General features: G+C 44.0%; 1 protein-coding gene across 8 annotated transcripts in view; it reads left to right on the top strand.

The window, feature by feature from the left end:
- MAPK8IP1 (mitogen-activated protein kinase 8 interacting protein 1) overlaps positions 1-23,918 on the top strand; it is a 61,657-nt gene that overhangs the window by 27,606 nt on the left and 10,133 nt on the right. For 2 of the 8 annotated variants that reach the window (XM_075837947.1, XM_075837952.1), the window contains exons 2-8: positions 4,294-4,408; positions 9,612-9,836; positions 16,852-16,933; positions 18,561-19,382; positions 20,584-20,659; positions 20,866-21,038; positions 21,194-21,262. In XM_075837947.1, coding sequence (XP_075694062.1) covers positions 4,294-4,408; positions 9,612-9,836; positions 16,852-16,933; positions 18,561-19,382; positions 20,584-20,659; positions 20,866-21,038; positions 21,194-21,262 — 1,562 coding nt within the window. The remainder of the gene's footprint in view (positions 1-4,293; positions 4,409-9,611; positions 9,837-16,851; positions 16,934-18,560; positions 19,383-20,583; positions 20,660-20,865; positions 21,039-21,193; positions 21,263-23,918) is intronic. The other 6 variants (XM_075837950.1, XM_075837949.1, XM_075837948.1 and 3 more) reach the window with 6 other exon arrangements.

The raw sequence follows: 23,918 nt of genomic DNA, 5'->3' as shown, positions 1-23,918 counted from the left end.
GATTGGTAAAAATGTTTATTGCTTTAAAAAAAAAATAAAGAATCCATAAATTACCCCCCCCCCCCTTAATGGCACCTTAGGCGACTGCCTACGTTGCCTATCCCTTGTCCTGCCTCTGATCCTCAGCATAGAGATAGTAAAAACCCAACCAGCAAACAGTGTTTCCAGCATGTACTATATATAGAGAGAGTATAAACAAGGATATAATGGTGGCCTTTAGAGGTACAGAGTGTTTAAAGAAAAAAAAGTCAAGTGATCATTAGCAACTTTAGTTAAAGGGGTTCTCCGCTTTGGACAATCCCTACTTGTTAGAAGGGTCCCTTGACAATAAGCTGATCACAAAGGCACCCCTGCTGGGACCCCCAGTGATCAACTGTAATCTGTGGAGAAATCTGGCAGTAAACGTTTGATTTCCTTGCAGCGCCTCCACAGGGGAAATGAAGCATAAAAGTACCTATTCATATCTCTGTGTTATCTGTATAATGCAGGACAGGAGAGGTCCTCCAGAACAAGAGACGCTCTTTGTAACCATTCTCCACCCTGGCCAAGAGATGAGGATCCTGAAAAGAGGACCCCCCTCTATTAACTCAGAATTCTCTAATAGGGTATTTCAAAATGGGTCTTCTAAACTGGACAACCCCTTTAAGCGTTGCACAGTTCCAATATTAATCAACGGTTCGTGTAATAAGCAGACAGACGTCGCTCTCCAGTCTGACATGACTGTCCTAATCTGGGCATCCCCCTCCCCATACTCAATATTCTTCAATAGGGTATATTGCCTAAACCAGAGAGCAGCAGATATCATGGGGACAAGTCCATTGTGCTATTAGCCCAAACGGCTAATAGAGCCTTACAAAGAATACACCAGGCTCTGAATTCCTGAGGGGAGCATTCTGTACCCACGGGATGATCGTCTGATACTCTAGTGGGCCAGTCCAACCCGGATCATCTCATCACCCCATTAGACAGTTTGTTGACCCCAGTCATGGCTGCTCTACACGGTTACTACAAACTGTATTAATTATCTTCTCCGTACATTTGTCTCGTGGATGCAGGTTCCTATAAGTAAGTCTGACAAAGTTCAAGATTTTAGCGACCTTTATTAATCCTCCCGTTTGTGAATAGCCCAACTTAATTTTAAAACGGAAAAACTCTTCTGTATCTTGAGACCAAATGTCTTTGTCGATAGAAATAAAATATCATCATATCAAGTCTTCAATAAGATTCCACAATCAATACCATGCTCACCAGAGACCGTGTACTCCATAGAATCTGTCAACCTTGCTGTATTTAAAGTGACAACATTACCTAGGATATTATATAAAGTAATCAAAATGATATTAAAATGTGAAAGTGCAAAACTGCATAATATAAAATAAAGCAAATATGATTCATAGTGAAAAAATGGGGGAATTCAGAGTTAGAACTTGAGGGTCTACCCTACAGCTGTAGAGAATATTTAATGTTCCCTATAACCCAATAAGGCGATAAACCTCTAAAGCATTTCATCTACTTCACGGATGCACAAATATATATGCTCACTACAGATGCACTTGTATGCACGCTCACACCATACATGGATGCACTCTACGCACGCTCACACCATACATGGATGCACTCTACGCACGCTCACACCATACATGGATGCACTCTACGCACGCTCACACCATACATGGATGCACTCTACGCACGCTCACACCATACATGAATGCACTCTACGCACGCTCACACCATACATGAATGCACTCTACGCACGCTCACACCATACATGAATGCACTTTTACGCACGCTCACACCATACATGAATGCACTTTTACGCACGCTCACACCATACATGAATGCACTCTACGCACGCTCACACCATACATGAATGCACTCTACGCACGCTCACACCATACATGAATGCACTTTTACGCACGCTCACACCATACATGGATGCACTCTACGCACGCTCACAACATACATGAATGCACTTTTACGCACGCTCACTCCATACATGAATGCACTTTTACGCACGCTCACTCCATACATGGATGCACTCTACGCACGCTCACAACATACATGAATGCACTTTTACGCACGCTCACTCCATACATGAATGCACTTTTACGCACGCTCACTCCATACATGAATGCACTCTACGCACGCTCACACCATACATGAATGCACTCTATGCACGCTCACACCATACTTGAATGCACTCTACGCACGATCACAACATACATGAATGCACTCTACGCACGCTCAAAACATACATGAATGCACTCTACGCACGCAAACAACATACATCAATGCACTTTTGCGCACGCTCACACCATACATGAATGCACTCTACGCAAACCATACATGAATGCACCTTTACGCGCGCTTACACCATACATGAATGCACTCTACGCACACTCACACCATACATGGATGCACTCTACGAATGCTCACAACATACGTGAATGCACTCTTACACACACTCTCAACATACGTGAATGCACTCTTACACACACACTCTCAACATACGTGAATGCACTCTTACGCACACTCACAATATACATGGATGCACTCTTACGCATGCTCCCAACATATATGAATGCATGTTCAACATACATGAATGCACTGATACACACGCTCACAAGATGCATTAATGAATTTTTACGCACGCTCACTACAGACATGAATGCACTCTTACGCACGCTCACAGCATAAATGAATGCACTCTTACGCACACTCACAGCATACATGAATGCACTCTTACGCATGCTCACAGCATACATGAATGCACTTTTACGCACGCTCACAGCATACATGAATGCACTCTTACGCACGCTCACAGCATACATGAATGCACTCTTACGCACACTCACAGCATACATGAATGCACTCTTACGCATGCTCACAGCATACATGAATGCACTTTTACGCACGCTCACAGCATACATGAATGCACTCTTACGCACGCTCACAGCATACATGAATGCACTCTTACGCACGCTCACAGCATACATGAATGCACTTTTACGCACGCTCACAGCATACATGAATGCACTTTTACGCACGCTCACAGCATACATGAATGCACTCTTACGCACGCTCACAGCATACATGAATGCACTCTTACGCACACTCACAGCATACATGAATGCACTCTTACGCATGCTCACAGCATACATGAATGCACTTTTACGCACGCTCACAGCATACATGAATGCACTCTTACGCACGCTCACAGCATACATGAATGCACTCTTACGCACGCTCACAGCATACATGAATGCACTTTTACGTATGCTCCCAACATACATAGACCCAAATGCTCACCACATAGTCACACATAAAACACGCTCACCTGACACATTGGACATACATATATACCACATAGAAATTGATTACCTCTAATATGACTGCAGGTGAGGCCAGGCCCAGACAGCAGTTGAGAGTACATCATCCAATAGAGCTGCATAAAATGCCCATAACTAGAAATACAAAACTGGCAAGCCGCAGGCAGGACAACAAGTGTTTCATCCCATGTGACGTCACATGAAGCACCATGGGGCCCCAGTGTAGCAGCCATATTTGCCCATGTTATTCTCCGCTAAATCCATTTCTTAGGGACACTATGAACTAAATATAACAAGCAAAATATAGTAATTAATTCTTATTATTCTGCAAATTAATTTCTTGACCCTAATATTTAATCCTTAGGGACAAGTCAATGACCCTGAGAGTAGATTTAGGGGTGTAATCATCATAAATAGGGAATGCTCAGCCTATTTCTATAAATGGACTAAAATAAATGTATTGTATATGTTGTCTGATAGCAGAGACTGCACCTAGACTGGGGACCTGTAGGTAGATGGTAACAGTCCCTGATAAAATATGATAAATTGGGAATGTGGCTGACACATGTGGAGGACATGTGGCCACACTGTATATGGAGGTCCGCCGCATCCAGGTGGAGAATGGCTGTACTCTCTCCAGTCATCTCTATGGGAGTTACGCTTGCTCTGCCGTTTCCGTAATTTCCATAACAATGGAAAGAGAGAGGTTTCCGGCCACATCTCAGCTTATTCTCCACTTGGATTCAGTGGCCGCCTCACTGGATGGGATGGGGGTTGTGGGACCCCCATTCTGGAGATAGGTGTCGGTCCCACCTCCTGTGGATATGCCATACATGTCTATAAATCGAATACCCCTGTAAGGGAATTATGCTATGTATAAACGTGGCACCTTGCATGTTCAGAAGCGTAGACTTTACATTGAGGTCATATCAGCATGGTGACAATGATTGCTCTGTCCCACCAGGCTCACACATGATATTACCCTGGAGGAATTTGAAGATGAGGATTTATCAGAGATTACGGAGATCACAGATGAATGTGGAATCAGTTTGCACTGCAATGAGAGCCGACACTGCAAGGTGAGTTACAGCAAAGACGACACATATAGATATTTATTTAGGGTTGCTTATATAGTGCCAACATATTCCGCAGTGCTGTCTAGAAGTTGTAATCACTCACTGTCCCCAGTAGGGCTCGTAACCTAAGTTCCCTATTTATATATTTTTGGAGTGGGAAGAAACCGGACGACCCACGGGGAGAACATACAAACTCCATGCAGATGTTGACCTGTGTTCAGTCCGGGAAATGCGGCCTATCACGGATCAAAAACGGTCGTGTGGATAAGGCCTTAACCAGTATATTTCCATTTGTTGACAGCAAGCTGAGGAATGGTGAAGAATTTAAACGCGGTGTGCTTTAGTAACGTTGTTCCCTTTTAGCTGCACGGTAGCGCACCTCAAAGCTGGGATCCTACATAGTGTAAACTCTACGGAATTCTCCGCAACTGAATTCTGTGCGGAAGTTCTGCAGCATTTACAGTAGCGGTAAAGTGTGTGAGATTTAGCAAAACGAAATGCGTGTTTCGCCCATAGACTTCAATGGGAGCATAAATTCCACAACTGATGAGTTTTGTTGTGGTTTGCACATCGTTTACGCAGCGGTAAACGCAGTAAAACCTGCTAGAAATCCGCAGGTGCACATATACTTTGCTATAATAAATGCTTGACACTAACTCCGCAGGTAAAGCTACAGAGTTTCCACAGCAATATGCACCGCAAAAACGTGACTGAATTACTTGCGTTTTTTAGAGATTCTAGAGCAGATTTTCTGCTGCAAAAATTCAGCAGCGTATCCTGTGATTGGGAATGTACCCCAAGGCCGCATGCACACTATGGTTACTACATGCGGATTTGCCACGTTGGTTTTTAGGGCACCAAATAGTGCATTTTTGCTGAGCATATTGATGCGGAATCGCTGCGTTTCTTCAACAGCATTTTTACCTGCGGATTTAGGGTATGTTCCCACACACAGGAGAATCTGATATTCTGCAGCAGAATCTCTAGAAAAACGCTGGAAAGGGCTCATTTACACGAGCGTGTGTGTTTTGCGCACGCAAAAACCGCTGCGTTTTGCGTGTGCAAAAGGCACTTAACAGCTCCATGTGGCAGCCCTGTATGATGCGCGGCTGCGTGCTTTTCGCGCAGCCGCCATCATGATGACACTCCGTTTGGATGTTTGTCAACAGAAAAGAACGTGGTGCTTTTATGTTTGCAAACATACTTTTGACAGCTGTTGCGCGAATCACGCGCGTCCCACGGAAGTGCTTCCGTGTGGTGCGTGTGATTTTCACGCACCCATTGACTTCAATGGGTGCGTGATGCGCGAACAGCGCACAAAGATAGGACATGTCGTGAGTTTTTTCAGCGGACTCATGCTGAGCAAAACTCACGGACTGTCTGCACTGCCTCATAGACTAATATAGGTGCGTACGACACGCGTGAAAAACACGCGTGAAAAGCACGCGCGTCGCACGCATGTATACCACGCTCGTGTAAACGAGGCCTTAATCTGAGACAGAAATCCGCACCAAATAGTGCGTTTTTACTGCTCATATTGCTGCGGAAACGGCAAAACCATAAATCTGTAGCAGAATTTCTGCTCCCATTGAATTCTATCGGATCCCGCAGCATAAATTGACATGCTGTGGATTTGAAAGTTGCACCGCAGAACACTTTCCACACGACTTTTGTGCGTTTATTTTCTGCAGCGTGGGCATGAGATTTTCTAAATCTCATCCACTTCGCTGCTACTATAAATGCTGCGGAATTTCCACACAGAATTCTGTTGCGGAAATTCCGCAGGCGTTTACGCTACGCGGGGAACCCGTCATTAATGATCAGGCTGAGCGCTCCTGAAATGCGCTGCCCAATCACAGATAGTTACATCTCCTCTGTCTTCTCTATCCCCTCCCGTCACTTATCTCTATGATCAGTGCAGGGAGAGAACAGGAAGTAGAACGATCAGTGTTTAGCTTCCTGTTACAGCCTGAACAATTTTGGCGCCTGGAAAGGTGAGCACGGGTCCGTTCACATTATGCAGTTCAGGTGCGGCTAAAATGCATTTGCATTTTTTGCTACAACCGCATCAAATCGTGGTAAAAACACATGCTTTTTTTGGGATGCGGCTCTAACCGCACCTCAACCGCAACGTGTGAATGAACCCTAAAACACTGGACCCCAGGTATAAAATATTAACCCCTTCACTGCCCTAGACCACCAGATATATTGACAATAACCCCTTCACTGGCCTAGACTAGCTAATTATTAGGCCCTGTGTGTTAATCGCCTGACTTAGGCTCAGTTTATATCACATTAGAGCCTTACCTGTGAAATATACGTTGGAAGTATTTCCCAACATATACCTCAGATGTAAGGCTTAGATATTAGATACTATATAGACATTCATCATCCATAGGGTCCTATTGTGTACAGTTAAAAAAAAGGCATGACGACGTATACCTCACCGATGTATGCCAAAAGGACGCTCTTTTGGTATATGTTGTGTTAATAGGTCCCTATGGATAAGTTTAGCATTTGTGCCAAAGTAGATGGGGCTTAGCAAATTGGGCAAATATTAAACTTTATCTATCCAGGTAGTATAAAAATATGGATATGCATATGCAGCATTGCCCTATACTACAGCCCAACGCTATAACAAGAGCTACTATAAACTTTTAACCTATAGGGCCCTTTTAAGAAAAGTCTAGAGTTGCCCCAAAGAGCAACATTGACTAAAATGGTAGTTATGGGAATGGGACTGTAGAGGAGTAAAGCATATACTGAAACTTTATAGTATAGTACGTCCTTCAATTCAGTCCCCAAGTGCAGATCACTGGGCACTGGGCTATAGTCAAGGGCGTACGTACCATAGAGGCCCACTATATACTATCTTGGAGAAATGGGGCCAAGCAACGGTTGGTCAAATCCCCTTTTCTATTGGGTGAGGAGAACCTTAACAAGAGGGTTGGGAGTTGGCCCAAGGGCCATGAAAAGGGTATGGAGGATGAAACCAAGGCCAGGCCCTACTGACCTCGGTTCCAAATCTAGCATTATAATGGGGGCCGGGTTTGGTCCTTGCTATGGGGCACCTCTCTACTATGTACTCCACAGATCTATGTAGGGCACTTCATGGACAAAAAATACATCCCACAAAGGCCTGGGTGGACTGAGAGAGTGATCTGGGCCCCTCAAACACAGCCCCCTACAACCCATAATTGAAATGAGCTGCATTTGAGTATATATCTCTTGCATTTTTTTACTTTTTCCAGGCCCTGCCCTTTATTGAGTTCTGCATTTGAAAGAAGGGCTATGGGACCCCTCTGGCCATAAGCCCTCAACCACTGCACAAATGCCCACATGGTTAGTCCACCCTTGGCCAGTGGTCCCCAAGTACAATGCTTGGGTACCAAATTGAATCGTATATAGTGGCCGGACAGTTATCGGATTATTACATTTTCTGAATTGCATGCAGCCACACAACCGGATATAACATTTTCTTGCAAGGGAATAGCCTCCAGGAATACAGCCCAAAATAAAATTTTCCCAAAAAATTAGCTAATGTCAATTTCTTATTTTCTTTTTTTGATCAATCGTTATTTCTCCTCTGTCTTCTTGCAACATTCAAGACTATTAGGTAGTACCAACATTTATGGATTATCAGATGTCGGAGTAAAGGAATTCACTAACTCACTTTAAATCATACTAAATTATAAATCCCAAATCCTGAGATGATCAGACGAGCTTTCCACCCGAGGCGCCATCTCTAGCATAGGGTGTTGTTAATATTCACTTTTTTGGAGCCTTCCCTAAACTTCATTACATATGCCATCCATATGGTACTACAGGGAGCCCAGCAGATGTCACAAGATTTTCTGAAGCTATCATGTGTCGCGACTCGCTGCCAGCAGACGTCGGCTCAGCCAAGATGAAGCTAATGGGGCAGCAGATGGGTGATGACCACTCTTAGCGACTGCTGTCTATGCCGGACGCCGACTCCAGTACCGGGCCGTACTTAAGAAGACAGTTTCTTGTCTTCAGAATATCATTACCTATCATGTTTTCTTCCTCTACTACTCCTAGACAACCTATACAAGGTTTTTTTTTTTTGGTTTTTTTTTTTTGAGTGAGCGGGGATTTGACAACTTTTATCCAATCAAATCATTAGAAGGGTCATAGTCCTAATTCAATCTGTAGCTAATTACCAAATTTAATTCGATTACTATTTAAAGGAGTAGCATAGCTATAGGGGAAGCAGCAGCTGTCACTTGGCCCCTATTCTTGCATTAGTCCCTTATACTAATGATGTTACATAAGAAAACGGGGGCCACCAAAATCTCCAAAAATCAGTTGTCTTTTTATATAGTCTTTTAATATTCTATTAAATCGGTTCTTATCTCTACCTGCTTCTGGAAAAGCTGGGTTATAACCAACTATTAAAACATTCTTAAAGCCCTGGAGGCAAATCTGGTTGCACGGCAATACATAATGGGGCAATATATTGCTACATTATACGGCACATTTGTTTTTCGGGAGTCTGGGAAAGCTGGGTGAGTGCCGTAATGACCAAATTAATTGTCGCCCAACAGCTGAATAAATATTTTTTTTATTTTGGGTTTGACTTGACTGGTTTATTACTATATAACATATGACTTTGTACTATATATTGGCTGGTATAATAGGTCATACACTGCGCAGCCTATTATACAGGAGCCTGACCGGTGACGCATTTCTGATTATAATCGCAGGTCCGGACCAGGGTCCATGTTTATATATGTTCCATTTGTGACTTACAGCCGCGGGTTATAATGTTGGCTGTTGCATTGATCTCCGGTCATGCTTTGTGTCGGCTATTTATCCCCCTCCTGTATCATCCATCTGCTCCTCTCTGTCTTTCTTCATCGTCTACGTGTTGTCTGCTAATTACTATTCTTCCCGAGTGCCCGACCTGTGACGTTTGTGCCAATCAGGCTCTTTAGTGACGCGGCTGCTCCACCAGTGACGTTCCTCCACCAGTTGATTATCAGTCACCGTCTGCTTCATACTCTTCTGCTCCGTGCTTTGCTTCTCAGTTATTACAGGGATGCTTGGGGACATTTTAACATTGTCCCTCTCTGTCCCCCCCCAGGCAGTCATGCTATTCACCCCCCTCACCCTCCCAGCAGATGATGTCACTCTGTCCCTCTCCCTCCCCCTGGTCCCATGACTCTGTCTCCTGATCCCCCAGAGCCGCCTGCGTGCCGAGCCTGGTCCTGCCCCAGGAGGGGGGGGAGCTGCCAGTCGGATCCAGGCAGAGATGCTTCAGCTGGACCTGATTGATGCTGGCCAAATCCCCGAAGAAGAGACCTTGCGTCCCGTGGAGCCCAGGCCAAAGCTTCCAACATCTATGGACACCTACAGACCTAAGAGGCCTACAACTCTCAACCTGTTTCCACAGGCGCCACGGACACAGGTATGGCACATCGCTTCGCAAATAAGTTTATGGGTCCGCCATGTCGCTTGTAAGTGTCACTTGTACGTGTCTGAATATGCAACCAATAAAATATACACTATGGTCACCTAACTGCCTAGATGACCCCAAGTAGGTAGCGCATTAACGGTATAGGAGTACCTGAAACATATATTATCCATAGAAAAATGAAATCTTGATAGATATGGTGAAAAATTTACCCTTGGAGGCCCTTGTTGTTTATAGAAATCCTCTTATAACTTCACTATTAGGTTCTCGTTAGCGCACGGCAGGATATTTTTCCTGATTTCTGGGCCACCTTAAATGGACACTCCGGCCAAAACGAAACGTTCCCATTTGCTCCATTATGGTATTCCCTGTGTCAGTCACTCCCCTGTTATTTATCTCTATATATCAGACTGGGATGGTTGCTTAGCAGCAGTGTGGATCAGGCTCGGTGACGCTTTCTCTACTTGAGTCTATGGAGATGTATGGCCCCATGCACATGGCTGTGCTGGTAATCACGGCCGGCTGGCGGCTGCGGACAGCTACTCGCGTTTTCGGCCCGTGCTCCCATACAAAGTATGGAAGCACGGCCCGTAAAAAGCAAAAGAACGGACATGTTCCATAATTTGCGGTACACTTCTACGACCCGGACACCTTCCCGCAAACATATGGGAAGATGTCCGTGGTCAATAGAAGTGAATGGGTCTGTAATTACGGACGATTTTTACGGTCTTGTGCATGGGGCCCATGTGTCACCCATCACAGGCTTCAGCAGTTCCTGTACCGCACTAGTATTACACAGGGGGGGGGGGGGGGGACAGAAACTTCTATCATCAGCCACCACTGATACTTAGGCACGTTCCTGTCACGCAGGTATAATGTAGAAGAATATAGTGCAGCCTCCTGTCTGTATATTATGGTTTCTCAGCATATTTAGGAGAATGATAATCACAGTGTCCCCCAGCATGCAGAAATGGTATAGTCTTTAGCTGGTCATGTGATGCTATGCTGAAGTATCATGGGATTGATAGCAAAGCAGAGAGGAAGAGAAAGCTGGGGAAATCTAAGGGTACAGGGAAGGAAATAAGTATTTGATCCCTTGCTGATTTTGTAAGTTTGCCCACTGTCAAAGTCATGAACAGTCTAGAATTTTTAGGCTAGGTTAATTTTACCAGTGAGAGATAGATTATATTAAAAAAAAATAAAATCACATAGACAAAATGATATATATTTATTTGCATTGTGCACAGAGAAATAAGTATTTGATCCCCTACCAACCATTAAGAGTTCAGCCTCCTCCAGACCAGTTACACGCGCCAAATCAACTTGGTGCCTGCATTAAAGACAGCTCTTACATGGTCACCTGTATAAGAGACTCCTGTCCACAGACTCAATTAATCAGTCTGACTCTAACCTCTACAACATGGGCAAGACCAAAGAGCTTTCTAAGGATGTCAGGGACAAGATCATAGACCTGCACAAGGCTGGAATGGGCTACAAAACCATAAGTAAGACGATGGGTGAGAAGGAGACAACTGTTGGTGCAATAGTAAGAAAATGGAAGACATACAAAATGACTGTCAATCGACATCGATCTGGGGCTCCATGCAAAATCTCACCTCGTGGGGTATCCTTGATCCTGAGGAAGGTGAGAGCTCAGCCGAATACTACACGGGGGGAACTTGTTAATGATCTCAAGGCAGCTGGGACCACAGTCACCAAGAAAACCATTGGTAACACATTGCGCCGTAATGGATTAAAATCCTGCAGTGCCCGCAAGGTCCCCCTGCTCAAGAAGGCACATGTACAGGCCCGTCTGAAGTTTGCAAATGAACATCTGGATGATTCTGAGAGTGATTGGAAGAAGGTAATAGGTAGGAAAAGACCCAGCAGGCTGGCGGGCATTGAAATAGCAAGAAAAAATACAGTTTTGCGGTTAAGCAAAAAGAAGTGCCTTTATTACCAGCCAAGCTATAATGATATGTATAGGTTAAAACATAACTTTTATTAATTAGGGTTAAATATAGTTAGGACACACAAGAATGGATTTAAAATTTAACCAAAGTTCACTGACAGTTGTGAATTTTGCATCAGTCAGATGCAAACGGTATATGATATAATCTATCTATGTATGTGTCACCTACGGCGTCTGCAGAACGCCGGGTGATACAGATGAGTAGCGTCTGTATCTATGTCAGTGAAAACTCTGAAGTTTTAAAATTAATGACGAAGCCCCCCCAGGTGAAAACAGCTCCTGCATTTCAGACGTAATTGCTCGTACTCGCGTTTTGCGAGGCGTCCATTATGGACGTAATTTGGAGCTGTTCTTCATTGAAGTCAATAAAAAACGGCTCAAATTACGTCCCAAGAAGTGTCCTGCACTTCTTTGAGGAGGCTGCTATTTTACGCGCCGTCTTTTGACAGCGACGCGTAAAATTACAGGTCGTCGGCACAGTACATCGGCAAACCCATTGAAATGAATGGGCCGATGTTTGCCGACGTATTGGAGCCGTGTTTTCAGGCGTAATTCGAATCGTAAAACGCCTCCATTACGCCTGAAAATAGATCGTGTGAACCCAGCCTAAGAATCAAGACGGAGGCTTTTTTAAAGCACAGACAAAGCAGCAGTTCAAAAACGAAGTAGATTATATATAAAAGAAGTGTAGAGTGTGGTATATAGTCAGGTAGGGGGTGCAGACATGGAAAGTTGTGTTACCACTGGATGTCTTCTTTAATTCACGGACAATGCTTGGCTCTTAAGGGCCACAGAATGGACTTCCTGTACACTCTACCCTCCATGGTACATACGGCACATTATTGCATTAATATCATAGTACATCACAGGGTCACACCCGCCACGTCCACATCAGGGGCAAATACAAGATTTTTAGGGGCATTTTGAGATTCTTCCAATAAGAAAAAAAAAGAAGAAATAGACCTATAGTGTAGTGCCCAGATACATAGTGCCAAGCACTGCATAATGCCCAGATAAATAGTGCTATACAGTGCAAAGCAAAGTAGTACATATAACACCTAGATGATGCCACACGGTGCCCTGATAATATAGTCAGAAACAGTGGACCCACAACACAGGCAGCTGAAATACCCCCATCACAGTGCTCCCCTAATAGCAGCAGTCACAGTGCCCCCCTAATAGCAGCAATCACAGTGCCCCCTTAATAGAGCCAACCACAGTAATATACATTACTTTTCCACCATCACTCGCTGCTACTACTAGCAGGAACTTAAAACTGAACAGCCAATCAGTGGCTGCTCTCATGTAACTTCCTCTTCCTGTGTCAGAAGGAAGAAGTGACAGGAAGAAGAAGCGATCTGGATCAAGGACAATCGGACAGTGTCAGAAACCCTGCACTGCTGTACTGAATTCAATGTTCTATGATGCTTGTATATTCAGCAGATTTTTATAATTATTATTACATATTAATGTAAGACTCCTGAAAGGCATAAAAATTTGATTACGGTATTTTTTTTTCTAAATTTAACCTTTTATTGTCCCTCTGGACAGCTCCAATTTTGGGACGCCTACATACATGACAGTAATACATATATGTAACCGTGCGCAATCAATGGCCATAAATTATGCACATCTTATAATTCGGCCCAATATCCCAGAGACATGTTGTAATGCACAACCACCGAACCAATTCCCATGTAGATGTCATTTTATGGGTAGGTTACTATTCCAGAAGCCCTCACACATCCTGTAGATTGCGGCCATAGAGGCAGCACTGCCTACTGACCATAATCATCATTTATTATATGAAGTCCATGAACAGCAGAACTGTCAGGGAAATATAGCACTGTTCATCCTGATCTTCCTGGTTCATTCATACAATGTCGCAACTACTATGACACTCAGGGCTAGCCTTACATTGGAGAGTGCCCTGTGTGGTACCTTCTTTTAGTGCCCTCCATTTGGTGTGATGTCATACAGTGTACAGATAACTTTTCCATACAGTGCCTAGTTATAGGTGCCATACAGTATGTTGCCCAAATAACAGTGCCATACTATGCTATAGAGCATATCATATACTGCAAAAATAATATACTGTATAATATACAGTGCCCATATAATACCAAGATACAGTGATCAAGTGACAGTTCGATACATAATATGGACAGTGCTATGTCTAAGGGCGTTTTTTTGCGGAGAGCATGCTGAACCATTCATTTCTATGGGATCATGCACACATCCGTTTGTTTTTTTTGTGGATCTGTGTGTCAGTGCCGCAAACTTTAGAACATGTCCTATTCTTGTTCATATTTGCGATCCGTCTCACTCATTCAAGTGTATGGGTCTGCAAAAGAAACGGACAGCACTCGGAAGTCACTAGGACCTATGTTTTGCGGTCCGAAAAAAGAAAACGGTCGTTAATATTGTTATACAAATATATACTTATATATTATATGATATAAAATTTAATATTCAGATTTGTGGTGGTCGCTGACTGTTTTTCAGGCTATCTGTGGTGCCCCTTCAACAGGGTGAGGCTGTTGCACCCCGTGTGACTTCACAGGTCACACACCCCTAGGGCTGGTGCTGGTGACACACAGGCAGAGAGAAGGAGGGCAGGGGAAGTCATGTAAACCTATGTAACAATGCAGACTTATACACAATACGGGCACTGTGGGAAGCTGGGTGACAACCTCTTCGAGCAGGCCCAGCCTTAGCTTGGATGGTACCTTTTGCAGTTCGTTCAACCCATGCCCCTCCTGGTGGCGTACCATACAGTGCCCAAATAAAATTGTTGTAAAGTGCCCATATAACATTACATAACACTGCCAAATCTGTGGAGTAAAGCCGCTGACTGTGCCGCGGCCTTCCCATAGGTTTGGGTACCCAGTGTGGGATCAGGCTCTGGGTGCCCAAGTCATTTGGGAATGTGGCACCCCTTATGACAGGTGATGCGCCCTGTATGACCTGCACAGGTCGCACACCTCTGAGATCGGCCCAGCCTATGTGTTGGAGATCAAAATAACTCAGTAGGATATTGTGTAGCGTTTTAAGGTGAAATGATCCGGAATTTAGAGAGATTGTACATTAACAGGCCAGGGCGGAAGGGTGACGTCTCTCTTGACAGGGGCTTTATGTAACGACATATCAGAATATCCAGAGACAGCAGCCTTGTCTTCCTGCACGAGTAATCTCTGCTTATAGAAAATGTGTAATCCTTTCAGGGGCTGCTAATGGGATGAGTACATGCAAATGGCTTATCACCCCCCACCCTAATAACCTCTCTCACCTCCATGCTGGCCTATGACTTGCAGTCAGTCAGTTTCCTTGTCTATACTCCTCGTCTCGCCCTTTCTCTGTCATTCCCCTCTTTCTCCCTCTGCCCCATTAGTGTTAGTTGCCATAGTTACAGTAACTGGAAAATAGCGGCTCAGGGCTGTGTTGAGTCATCCGAGATCCCTCTGCCTGACACTGTTCACCCCCCCCCCCCCCCCACTCACGCCACTAGCCGTATAGCGCAGAAAGGACCATGGTGATGACCCACCATAATGATGACCCTATAAGATATGTAGATGCTAGTAACAATCACAGTCAGCTTCTCCCCAGCCTGAAATGGCTGATAACAGCCAGCAATAGATAGCATTAAAAAGCAAAGTGATTGGAGAGGTAATAGACTTGAGAAATATTTAATCCATCAACATGGACCCGCTCCGTTTTTACTTATATATGGTTATCTTTTTGTGGGAAAAAACTTGGTTCGGCAGATAAATGGCCTCCATGAGCAGATGTTTAAAGAGGAAATACAGACAAAATGCGCTATTTAATGGCAGCGTGTTGTTTTTTTTAGTAAGGGAACCTTCGAAACGGTGTCAGAGGTTTGATCTCTCTAAAGAAACTTTTCAATCTGGAAATTAATGGAGGTCCGAGACGACAGACTAGATTAACTTATATATTGTGTATCTATCACCTATCGGAAGATGCTTTTGACTCCCATCTCATCCTGGATCCCCTCAGGCTGCCACATCAGGCCCGGCACACAAGGTCTGTAGCGCGGCACATGCAAGGTCCTGACGCTGGGCACACAACGTCCAGGCGTCAGGATCTTGTAGGCGCCACGGTACAGAAGGCCTGATGTGGCATATAGAGGGATCCGTGGCGGACCCCCTTCCCCTCCCTCATAACGCCACTGACTGTGCATAACTTTGCAAAATAATAGTACGGCCTAATCCACATACATCGTTTTTCGATTATTATTTTTTTAGTTTCTGTGCGCTACGGCTAGGTATTCGTTTCAAGTCTATAGTGAAATATGAGAACGCCTACTTATATAACATTTTGGTTTTTGTTGCATTTTTGGGGTCAGTGGCGTTTTATCAAAAACAGCATGCTCTAGGTATGGCGTTTTTTTCTGCCATTATTCTCCATAGGCCTCTCTATAGAACTTCAAGAGCGCCAGGAAAAATGCATTTCCAAACGACACGAAATAAAAAACGCAGAAGAAAAAGTGTGTGTGAAAGCGGTCTAACAGAGATCTCTGAGCGGTGTCAAAGGGGTCTCGTCTTTCTATAGAATCCTTTCCATCATGGCAGCTTTTCTTCCAAAAACTGTTCCACACCTGTCCACAGGTTGCGTCTTGTATTGCAGTTCCGCCCCATTGACGTGAATAGAGCTGAACTGCAATACCACATACAACCTGTGGACAGGTGTGGCGCTGTTTTTGGAAGAAAACAACCATGAATTATCTGACACTCATGTTTTTAGATAACTGTGCAGCATAGTAGTAAAGGTCCACAGGTCTGGCAGCTGATCATGATTTACAATATATCGACATCACATGATTTCCATGGATTCAAGACTATTAAAATATGGGGGTATTGTAACTTGCTGAACCATGTCGGGGCGTGTAGTGAAAAGTGTTATTGTCTGTAGAACATTTTTGGGGAATCGGAATGAAAATCGAATTTTGTACCTTTTACATATTGTTTCTGGCTAACACGGTACTACACTACTTTTTACCGTACTTCGTACTTTTTACAGGACACTTTAAATAATAATTCCCTGGCAAAAAAATACAGCTGGCAAGACAGAGTGTCCCGCTCGTCCTCCCCACTTAAGACAGGTAAGTGCTAGAGAAACTTTAGGCTGCATTATTGGAATATTTGTAGAATTTGGGACATCATTTCAGCTTGTCGAGATGATATCACTGGCCCTGCCCCTGTATATCAACCTGTAGTCCATAAGTGTATGTGTGTGTGTGTGTGTGTGTGTGTGTGTGTGTGTGTGTGTGTGTGTGTATGTGTATATATATATATATATATATATAAAACACAGTCTCGTTTTAGAATACAAAATACAGTTTTGTGATAAATTATATAATTTTTGTCTTTTGTGATATTTTGTGGCATTTTATGACACAATTTAGTTTTGTGAAATTTGGATATAATTTTTTTTTTTGCTGTTTATGCTTTTTATGTAGAACATGATTTTATACCACAACATGAACTGTTTGCCAATAGTGCCCCATATGGCTCTCTTTATTATTGAATGATGCCAGATAGAGGAAAGTCGGCATGTTTTATTTATTTAAAAATGTCAAAAGCAGTTTTGGAGGAGAAAAATACTGTATATAAGAATAAAGGTAGTGAGTTGGGGGAATGAAACGTACATAAGACACCATTTTAAACAATATATGTTCCATTAGTTTCACTATGACAGAAACAGCATCTGTGAACCATACAAGCCATAGTGCCCCCCTAACACAGTACGACATAGTGCCCCAATAATATAGCCAGCCAGTGTGCCCTAATGTCAGCTACAGTCTGTGTCCCCATAATATTGTGTCAATAAGTGTCAGCCATAGTCAGTGCCTCCATATTATTGTGAGCCATAGTCAGTACCCCAATGACAGTATCAACCACAGTCACAACTGTCGTTACATTGTGCGCTATAGTCAGTGCCCCAATAACAGTATCAACCATAGTCAGTGCCCCTATAATATTGTGAGCCACAGTCAATGCAGCAATAACAGTGTCAGCCAGAGTCAGTCCCCCTGTAACAGTGTCAGCCGTAGCCGGTGCCCCCATAACATTGTGAGCCACAGTCACTACCCCAATAACCGTATTAGCCACATTCAAAACCACTATTAAATTGTAAGTCACAGCCATTTCCAGCCATAGTCCGTGCCTCCATAACGTAAGCAACAGTCAGTACCACAATGACAGTATCAACCACAGTCAGAACCATTGTTACATTGTGAGCCGCAGTAAGTGGCCCAATAACAGTGTCAGCCATGTCAGTCACTACACTTTGCCAGTGGCAACCAGATACGATAGAATACATAGTCATCTTCCATGCAGCACTTATATGTGGCATGACCTTGGCATGATGGGACAACTACCGCAGATATCCAGGACTGTACCGCTGAATCTGGAATGTGTGGTAGACATGTTTGTCCCCTTTCCACATTGGTGGTGTGAAACTGAAAAGGACTCCGCCCCCCCCCCCCCCTCCGCAAGCGCCACAAAAAAACAAAACAAAGGGGGTCTAACTTTGGGGTAACTTTTAGCTTTCAATTCTACAAGGGAAGAGGAGGAATGGACAAACCAGTAGTGAACCCTCTTGTCCGAGAATAAAGGCACCTGGCTGGGGGTCTCATATTGCCTCTAGATAGAGCCCTGCAGGCCTAAAATTGTAATTTATTTATTTTTTATGTGAAGTTTATGTATACATCTTATTCTGTTATACAGGAGAAACAACCCCATCCAATGAACATGTATGTCTTAGTGATGAAGGGAACCCACCAGCTGTGACACAGGACCGTGGGACCTCCACCGATACACCCTGTCGACGTAACAATACCACCCAGAGTGCCAATGATCCCTCTGGACGGTCTACTAAGTCCCGCTTGGACCCTCATAGAGACCGCATCCGCTACCAGACAGATGTAAGACTGGAGCCCACAGAAGAGATATTCCTGACACCTGTTCAAAGATGCTCAGACCCTCCAGAACCAGAAAGACCATTTGTATCCCAGGCTGGACCCTGCCGCATGTCAGTCAGCTCAGATGCAGACATTAATGTCCGTCCCAACAATGGGAGCAGACAGCAGTTGTCAATCAGTGAGGAGGAAGAGGAGGAAGGGGAAGATGGGGTGGGGTATCTTAGTTGTCCAGGAAGGGTTGGTGGTCCTCGTCGACTTCAGAGGTCATCGGTCAGCTCGGACACCAGTGGCTTATCTTATGACTCTGTCAAATACACATTAGTGGTTGACGATAACGTTCAGCTACAGTTGGTCAGTCTGCGACAATGTTACGCAGGGTACAGCGACGACAGCGACAGTGGCACCGTGTATGACAACTGCGTCTCCTCACCATATGAGTCAGCCATTGGTGAGGAGTATGAAGAGGAAGAGGAAGAGCAGGTGGGGGCATCGGGGAGGGAGGCAAGCAAAGTCCGTAGGTCTATGTGCTTATCGGACACCTCTTCTCCGGACGGTGATGTCTCTTACTCCAAAAAGTTCCTCAACGTCTTCATGAATGGACGGTCCCGCTGTACGAGTGAGTTTACGAGTGAGCCAATTCCTTCTAATCTACTAATATATTTCTTGTGTTTGAGGTCCTGTCATGTTTAAGTACATACGTGTGTGGATATAAGGGCACATGTATTAATATATGGGCACTTGATGACCTTGTGAGTGGCGACAGAAATAGCTACATCTGCGCCAAATGTATGCAAATGACCACATTACGCATCACCAGTGAACAGCTGTTACCTGGCTATTTCAGGACAGATATATATATTCGTTTTTTAATATAAGGTACATCATGGAACATATTGGTGATGCCTCGTTAACCCCATAAAAACAAATTCGCAAAAAAAAGGAAACCAGGCACAAAAACCAACATAAATTTGGCACATTCAATGACAACCAATTGCCTATTATAACCAAGAGCTAATCAATTGATACATGTGCCCCACTATGTATATTATATTACACGTATGAACTTATAAACCTAGTATCGTGTGTGTATATATATATAATACATACAGCACACAGAGGCCATGCGTCTCCATACTAGCCGACATGTAACGTATGCAAGCAGCTTTTCTCTTCAAATAGAGGTTCTGCAGCAGTTGAAGTGTTTTATAAGCATTAATCTAGCTCCTTCTATAAATTTAGAATATTAGGAACCTCAGAGTTCTAGGTTCCAGAATCTTAGGCCTCATTCATATGACCGTGCAGTATTTACGGTCGTGTGCACGGCGGACTGCGGAGTGTCACCCGCATTTGCGGACAGTGCTCACATTATTAAGTATATATAGAATGGGAGCACAGTCCGTAAATGCCAAAAACGTCTATGTCCCGGGCACACACCCGCAAATATATAGGGAAGGTGTCCGTGGCCGATAGAAATGAATTGGTCAGTATTTTATCCCCAATTACGGATCCGTAATTTATGGTTGTGTGTATGAGACCTTACAGCAAAATAAAATTACTTACCCTTACCAAATTTTCGGGGCTTCTAAAAAAATCCCAAGATCTTACCTATCTCTTGTTATACAGTATTTTATTATTAGGCTTTGCTTTCTTTGTGTGCCTTTATGTTGGTTTAGTAGCCGGCTGTGTTGCTCAGTGTGGACTGTGCATGTATAGACTACATTCTTCATGTTTCAATGCTTGTGGGGTTCCTGCTTATACCTCAAGGTTTTGGGGAGGGGTGATTGAAGGTCTAATGTTTTCTAGGGGCCCTCAGTTTGTAATCTTTTTAGGTGCAGATTCCTTTGGCTTGTTTTCGTGCCTGATAAATGGGGAGGAACAAGAACAGACCCATCGAGCGGTATTCAGGTGACTTTACATATACATATCTTTACTCTAGCCGCAAATATTAACAATTGCAACATAAGGTGTGATCTTTAAAGAACAATTACGCTATACCGGGAATTTGTTATGTATACGTGATTCCCTAATATATTCTTGGAAAGATTTGCTAAGTATTTGCGAATGAAATTTTACCAGATTTAATTCCATTTAATTTTACTTTCTAATGGCAGATTTATGCCTCGTCACCCCGGGGAATTGGAGCTGGAGGCGGAGGACCCCCTGCTGGTGGAGGTTAAGGCTGAGGATTATTGGTATGAGGCTTATAACATGAGAACCGGGGAGCGCGGTATCTTCCCTGCCTACTATGCAGTTCAGGTGACTAAGGATCCGGATCACCTGGCAGGTAAGGGCACCAGTCTCCTACTGGTATTTAGTAGGGCACCTGTTTTAATCTATTTCGTACGAGTATTAACTTCCTCTGTCATCATGACCATCGTCCAAAACGTACACATCACAAGGTGATTTATGAACTCATTCCTATTGTGTCTTGTATACAAGGTTGTATGGACCACAGAGACCGCTCCTACAGGTGCTATGAGGCCCGCGGAGAGGGCAGCCCCATCTCAGGTTGGTCCCATACCGTTTCTCCATGGGTGATTTGAATCTGTACAGGGCTCCTCCTCTCCAAAGGCACGAAAACATCAGTGAAAATAAAAAATGGGGGGAGCAGGAATTGGCTCAAGAGGTATGTCGGCCTAATAGGAATAGGGATAGGATGAACAAGAGAAGGGATATGTCAAAAATTTGTATCAGCGGGGGTCCATGAGTTTGGACCCCCCCCCCCCCCCCCACCAATCTCTTGAATAAAGGAACCTCTGGGACATGTGTGAGTGTAATGCCCCTTCAGCTTTTAGCAGAGATCTCCAAGTTAAAGTTGGTGGGCCAGTAATAGACTTGAATAGGACTTTAAAGCCGCACTGGCATAGTATAGAGGGAGAGGTGCTGAGCTCAGGGATATATAATTTTCTATGATTTGGTTCAGTATTTTCATATATAAAGCTGTTGAAATGCTCCTAGGACTCTTAGGGAAAGCATGTGAGTCCTGCTTCCCCCACCCACACACAGTGATTGACAGTTTTTCCAGGAAGGAGCTTGTACACAGTAAGAACTGTCAATCAGCAGTGTGTGGGCGGAGGAAGCAGGACTCACATGCTTTCCCTAAGAGTCCTAGGAGCATTTCAACAGCTTTATACATGAAAATACAGAACCAAATCATAGAAAACTACATATCCCCGAGCTCAGCATCTCCCCCTCTATCCTGTACTGCCCTGAGATAGGAGACCGGACAGAGCAACTTTAAAGGGTAACTAAACGTTTGACAAACTTCTGACATGTCATAGTGATATGTCAGAAGTTTTGATTGGTGGGGGGTCCGGACACTGAGACCCCCACCAATCGCTAGAACAAAGCGGCAGAAGTGCTCGTGTGAGCCCTCACCCGCTTTGTTTCTTTTTCGGCTTTTTCCAGAAATCAATGTATCGGAGTACGGGCTCAATAGAAAGTCTATGAGCCCGTACTCCGATACATCGGATTCCCAGAAAAAGCCAAACAGAAACGAAGCGGCTGAGCGCTTACGCTGCTTCGTTTTAGGGATTGGTGGGGGTCTCAGTACTCGGACCCCCAACAATCAAAACTTATGACATGTCACTATGACATGTCAGAAGTTTGTCAAATGTTTAGTTACCCTTTAATGCACCTGTCCTCAAGAGCGTTGTGGTCAATGCTATCAAGTACATGTCACGGTTAAGTTTAGCAATGATTAAAACATTTGAAAACTGGTTTGATAAATATTCCTTTTAGTTGTTTGCATCAGGTCATTTTGGATTTCATAGATATTGCAATTATTGGTTGTATCGTATGAGAAATTGTTACATCTATGGCCGAGTTATGGGTTTTCCCATCATAGACATTTATGACATATCCACAGAATATGTCATAAATGTCAGATAGATGCGAGTCCCTCCTCTGGGACCCGCACCTATCTCTACAGCCGCGTCCCCTAAGCTCCATTCTAGCTTTTTTTGCTCACGCCGCCTCCCGGCCACTTACTGATTTCATGGTCGGGAGTTATGGAAACAGCATAAATGGCTGAGCTACGCTGTTTCTGTAACTTCCATAGAACTGAATGGCCGTTACGGAAACAGCATGGCTCGCATGCTACGTTGCTTCCAAAACTACTATTTATTACTATGGGAGTTACAGAAACAGCGTAGCTCAGCGAGTTACGCTGTTTCCATAACTCCCGACCATGTTATCAGTAAGTGGCCGGGAGGCAGCGTGAGCAAAAAAAGCTACAATGGGGTTTAGGGGACGCGGTTCCAGAGATAGGTGCGGGCACAAAAAGCTAGAACAGGGTTTAAAGGGCCCCGTTCTAGAGATAGATGTGGGTCCCAGGGGTGGGACCCACACCTAACTGACATTTATGACATATCCTGTGGATATGTCATAAATGTCCTTCATGGGAAAACCCCTTTAAGCCAATTCTCATATATACGGATTGCCAAGACATCAAACCAATCGTAGCCAGTAACGTTATTCAGTCGCTGGACCAGTACATAGGTATACAGTGTATTAAAGGGGTTATCCCACCAAAATAACTTGCTACCTAGCCACGGGATAGGTGATAATTGTTTGATCGCTCGGGGTCCCACCACTGGAACCCCCACCAATCCAGAGACCTAGGGTCCCAAGTCCCCTGTATGAACGAAGCTACCGTCATGCAAATGTGCACTGCCGCTCCATTCATCCTGTATGGGACTGCCGGAGAGAACCCAGTACGCGCTCCCCAACAGTCCCGTAGAGAATGAATGGAGCGGCAGCGTGCATGCGTGACCGTTGCTCTATTCATTCACGACCCCCGTTATCTGGAATGGTGTGAATTCCAGCAGTCGGACCCCCAGCAATCAAACATTTATCACTTATCCTGTGGATAGCTGATAAGTTGTTTTGGTGGGATAACCCCTTTAAAGAAAACCTCCGGCAGGGAGCCACTGAACCACGTTTATTAGGACTGCTGTATTTTACACCAGTTTAGGTAAAGGAGGAATTTGGAATAATTTGAGCCACTTTTATTAAAAATAAAATTTTTATAAAATTAGCATATTTTGAAACATTTCTAACATGCAAACGTATGAGCAGGCATAAATTTGTGTAATTTTCCCTTTGTTTACTTAATAAATGTGGCCTATACTACGTCTTTTTTGGAAATTATGCCCACATTATT

Source organism: Rhinoderma darwinii, chromosome 9 (assembly GCF_050947455.1).
Source record: "Rhinoderma darwinii isolate aRhiDar2 chromosome 9, aRhiDar2.hap1, whole genome shotgun sequence".
NCBI classification, from domain to species: Eukaryota; Metazoa; Chordata; class Amphibia; order Anura; family Rhinodermatidae; genus Rhinoderma; species Rhinoderma darwinii.
This window is presented reverse-complemented; position numbering and strand designations above follow the sequence as displayed.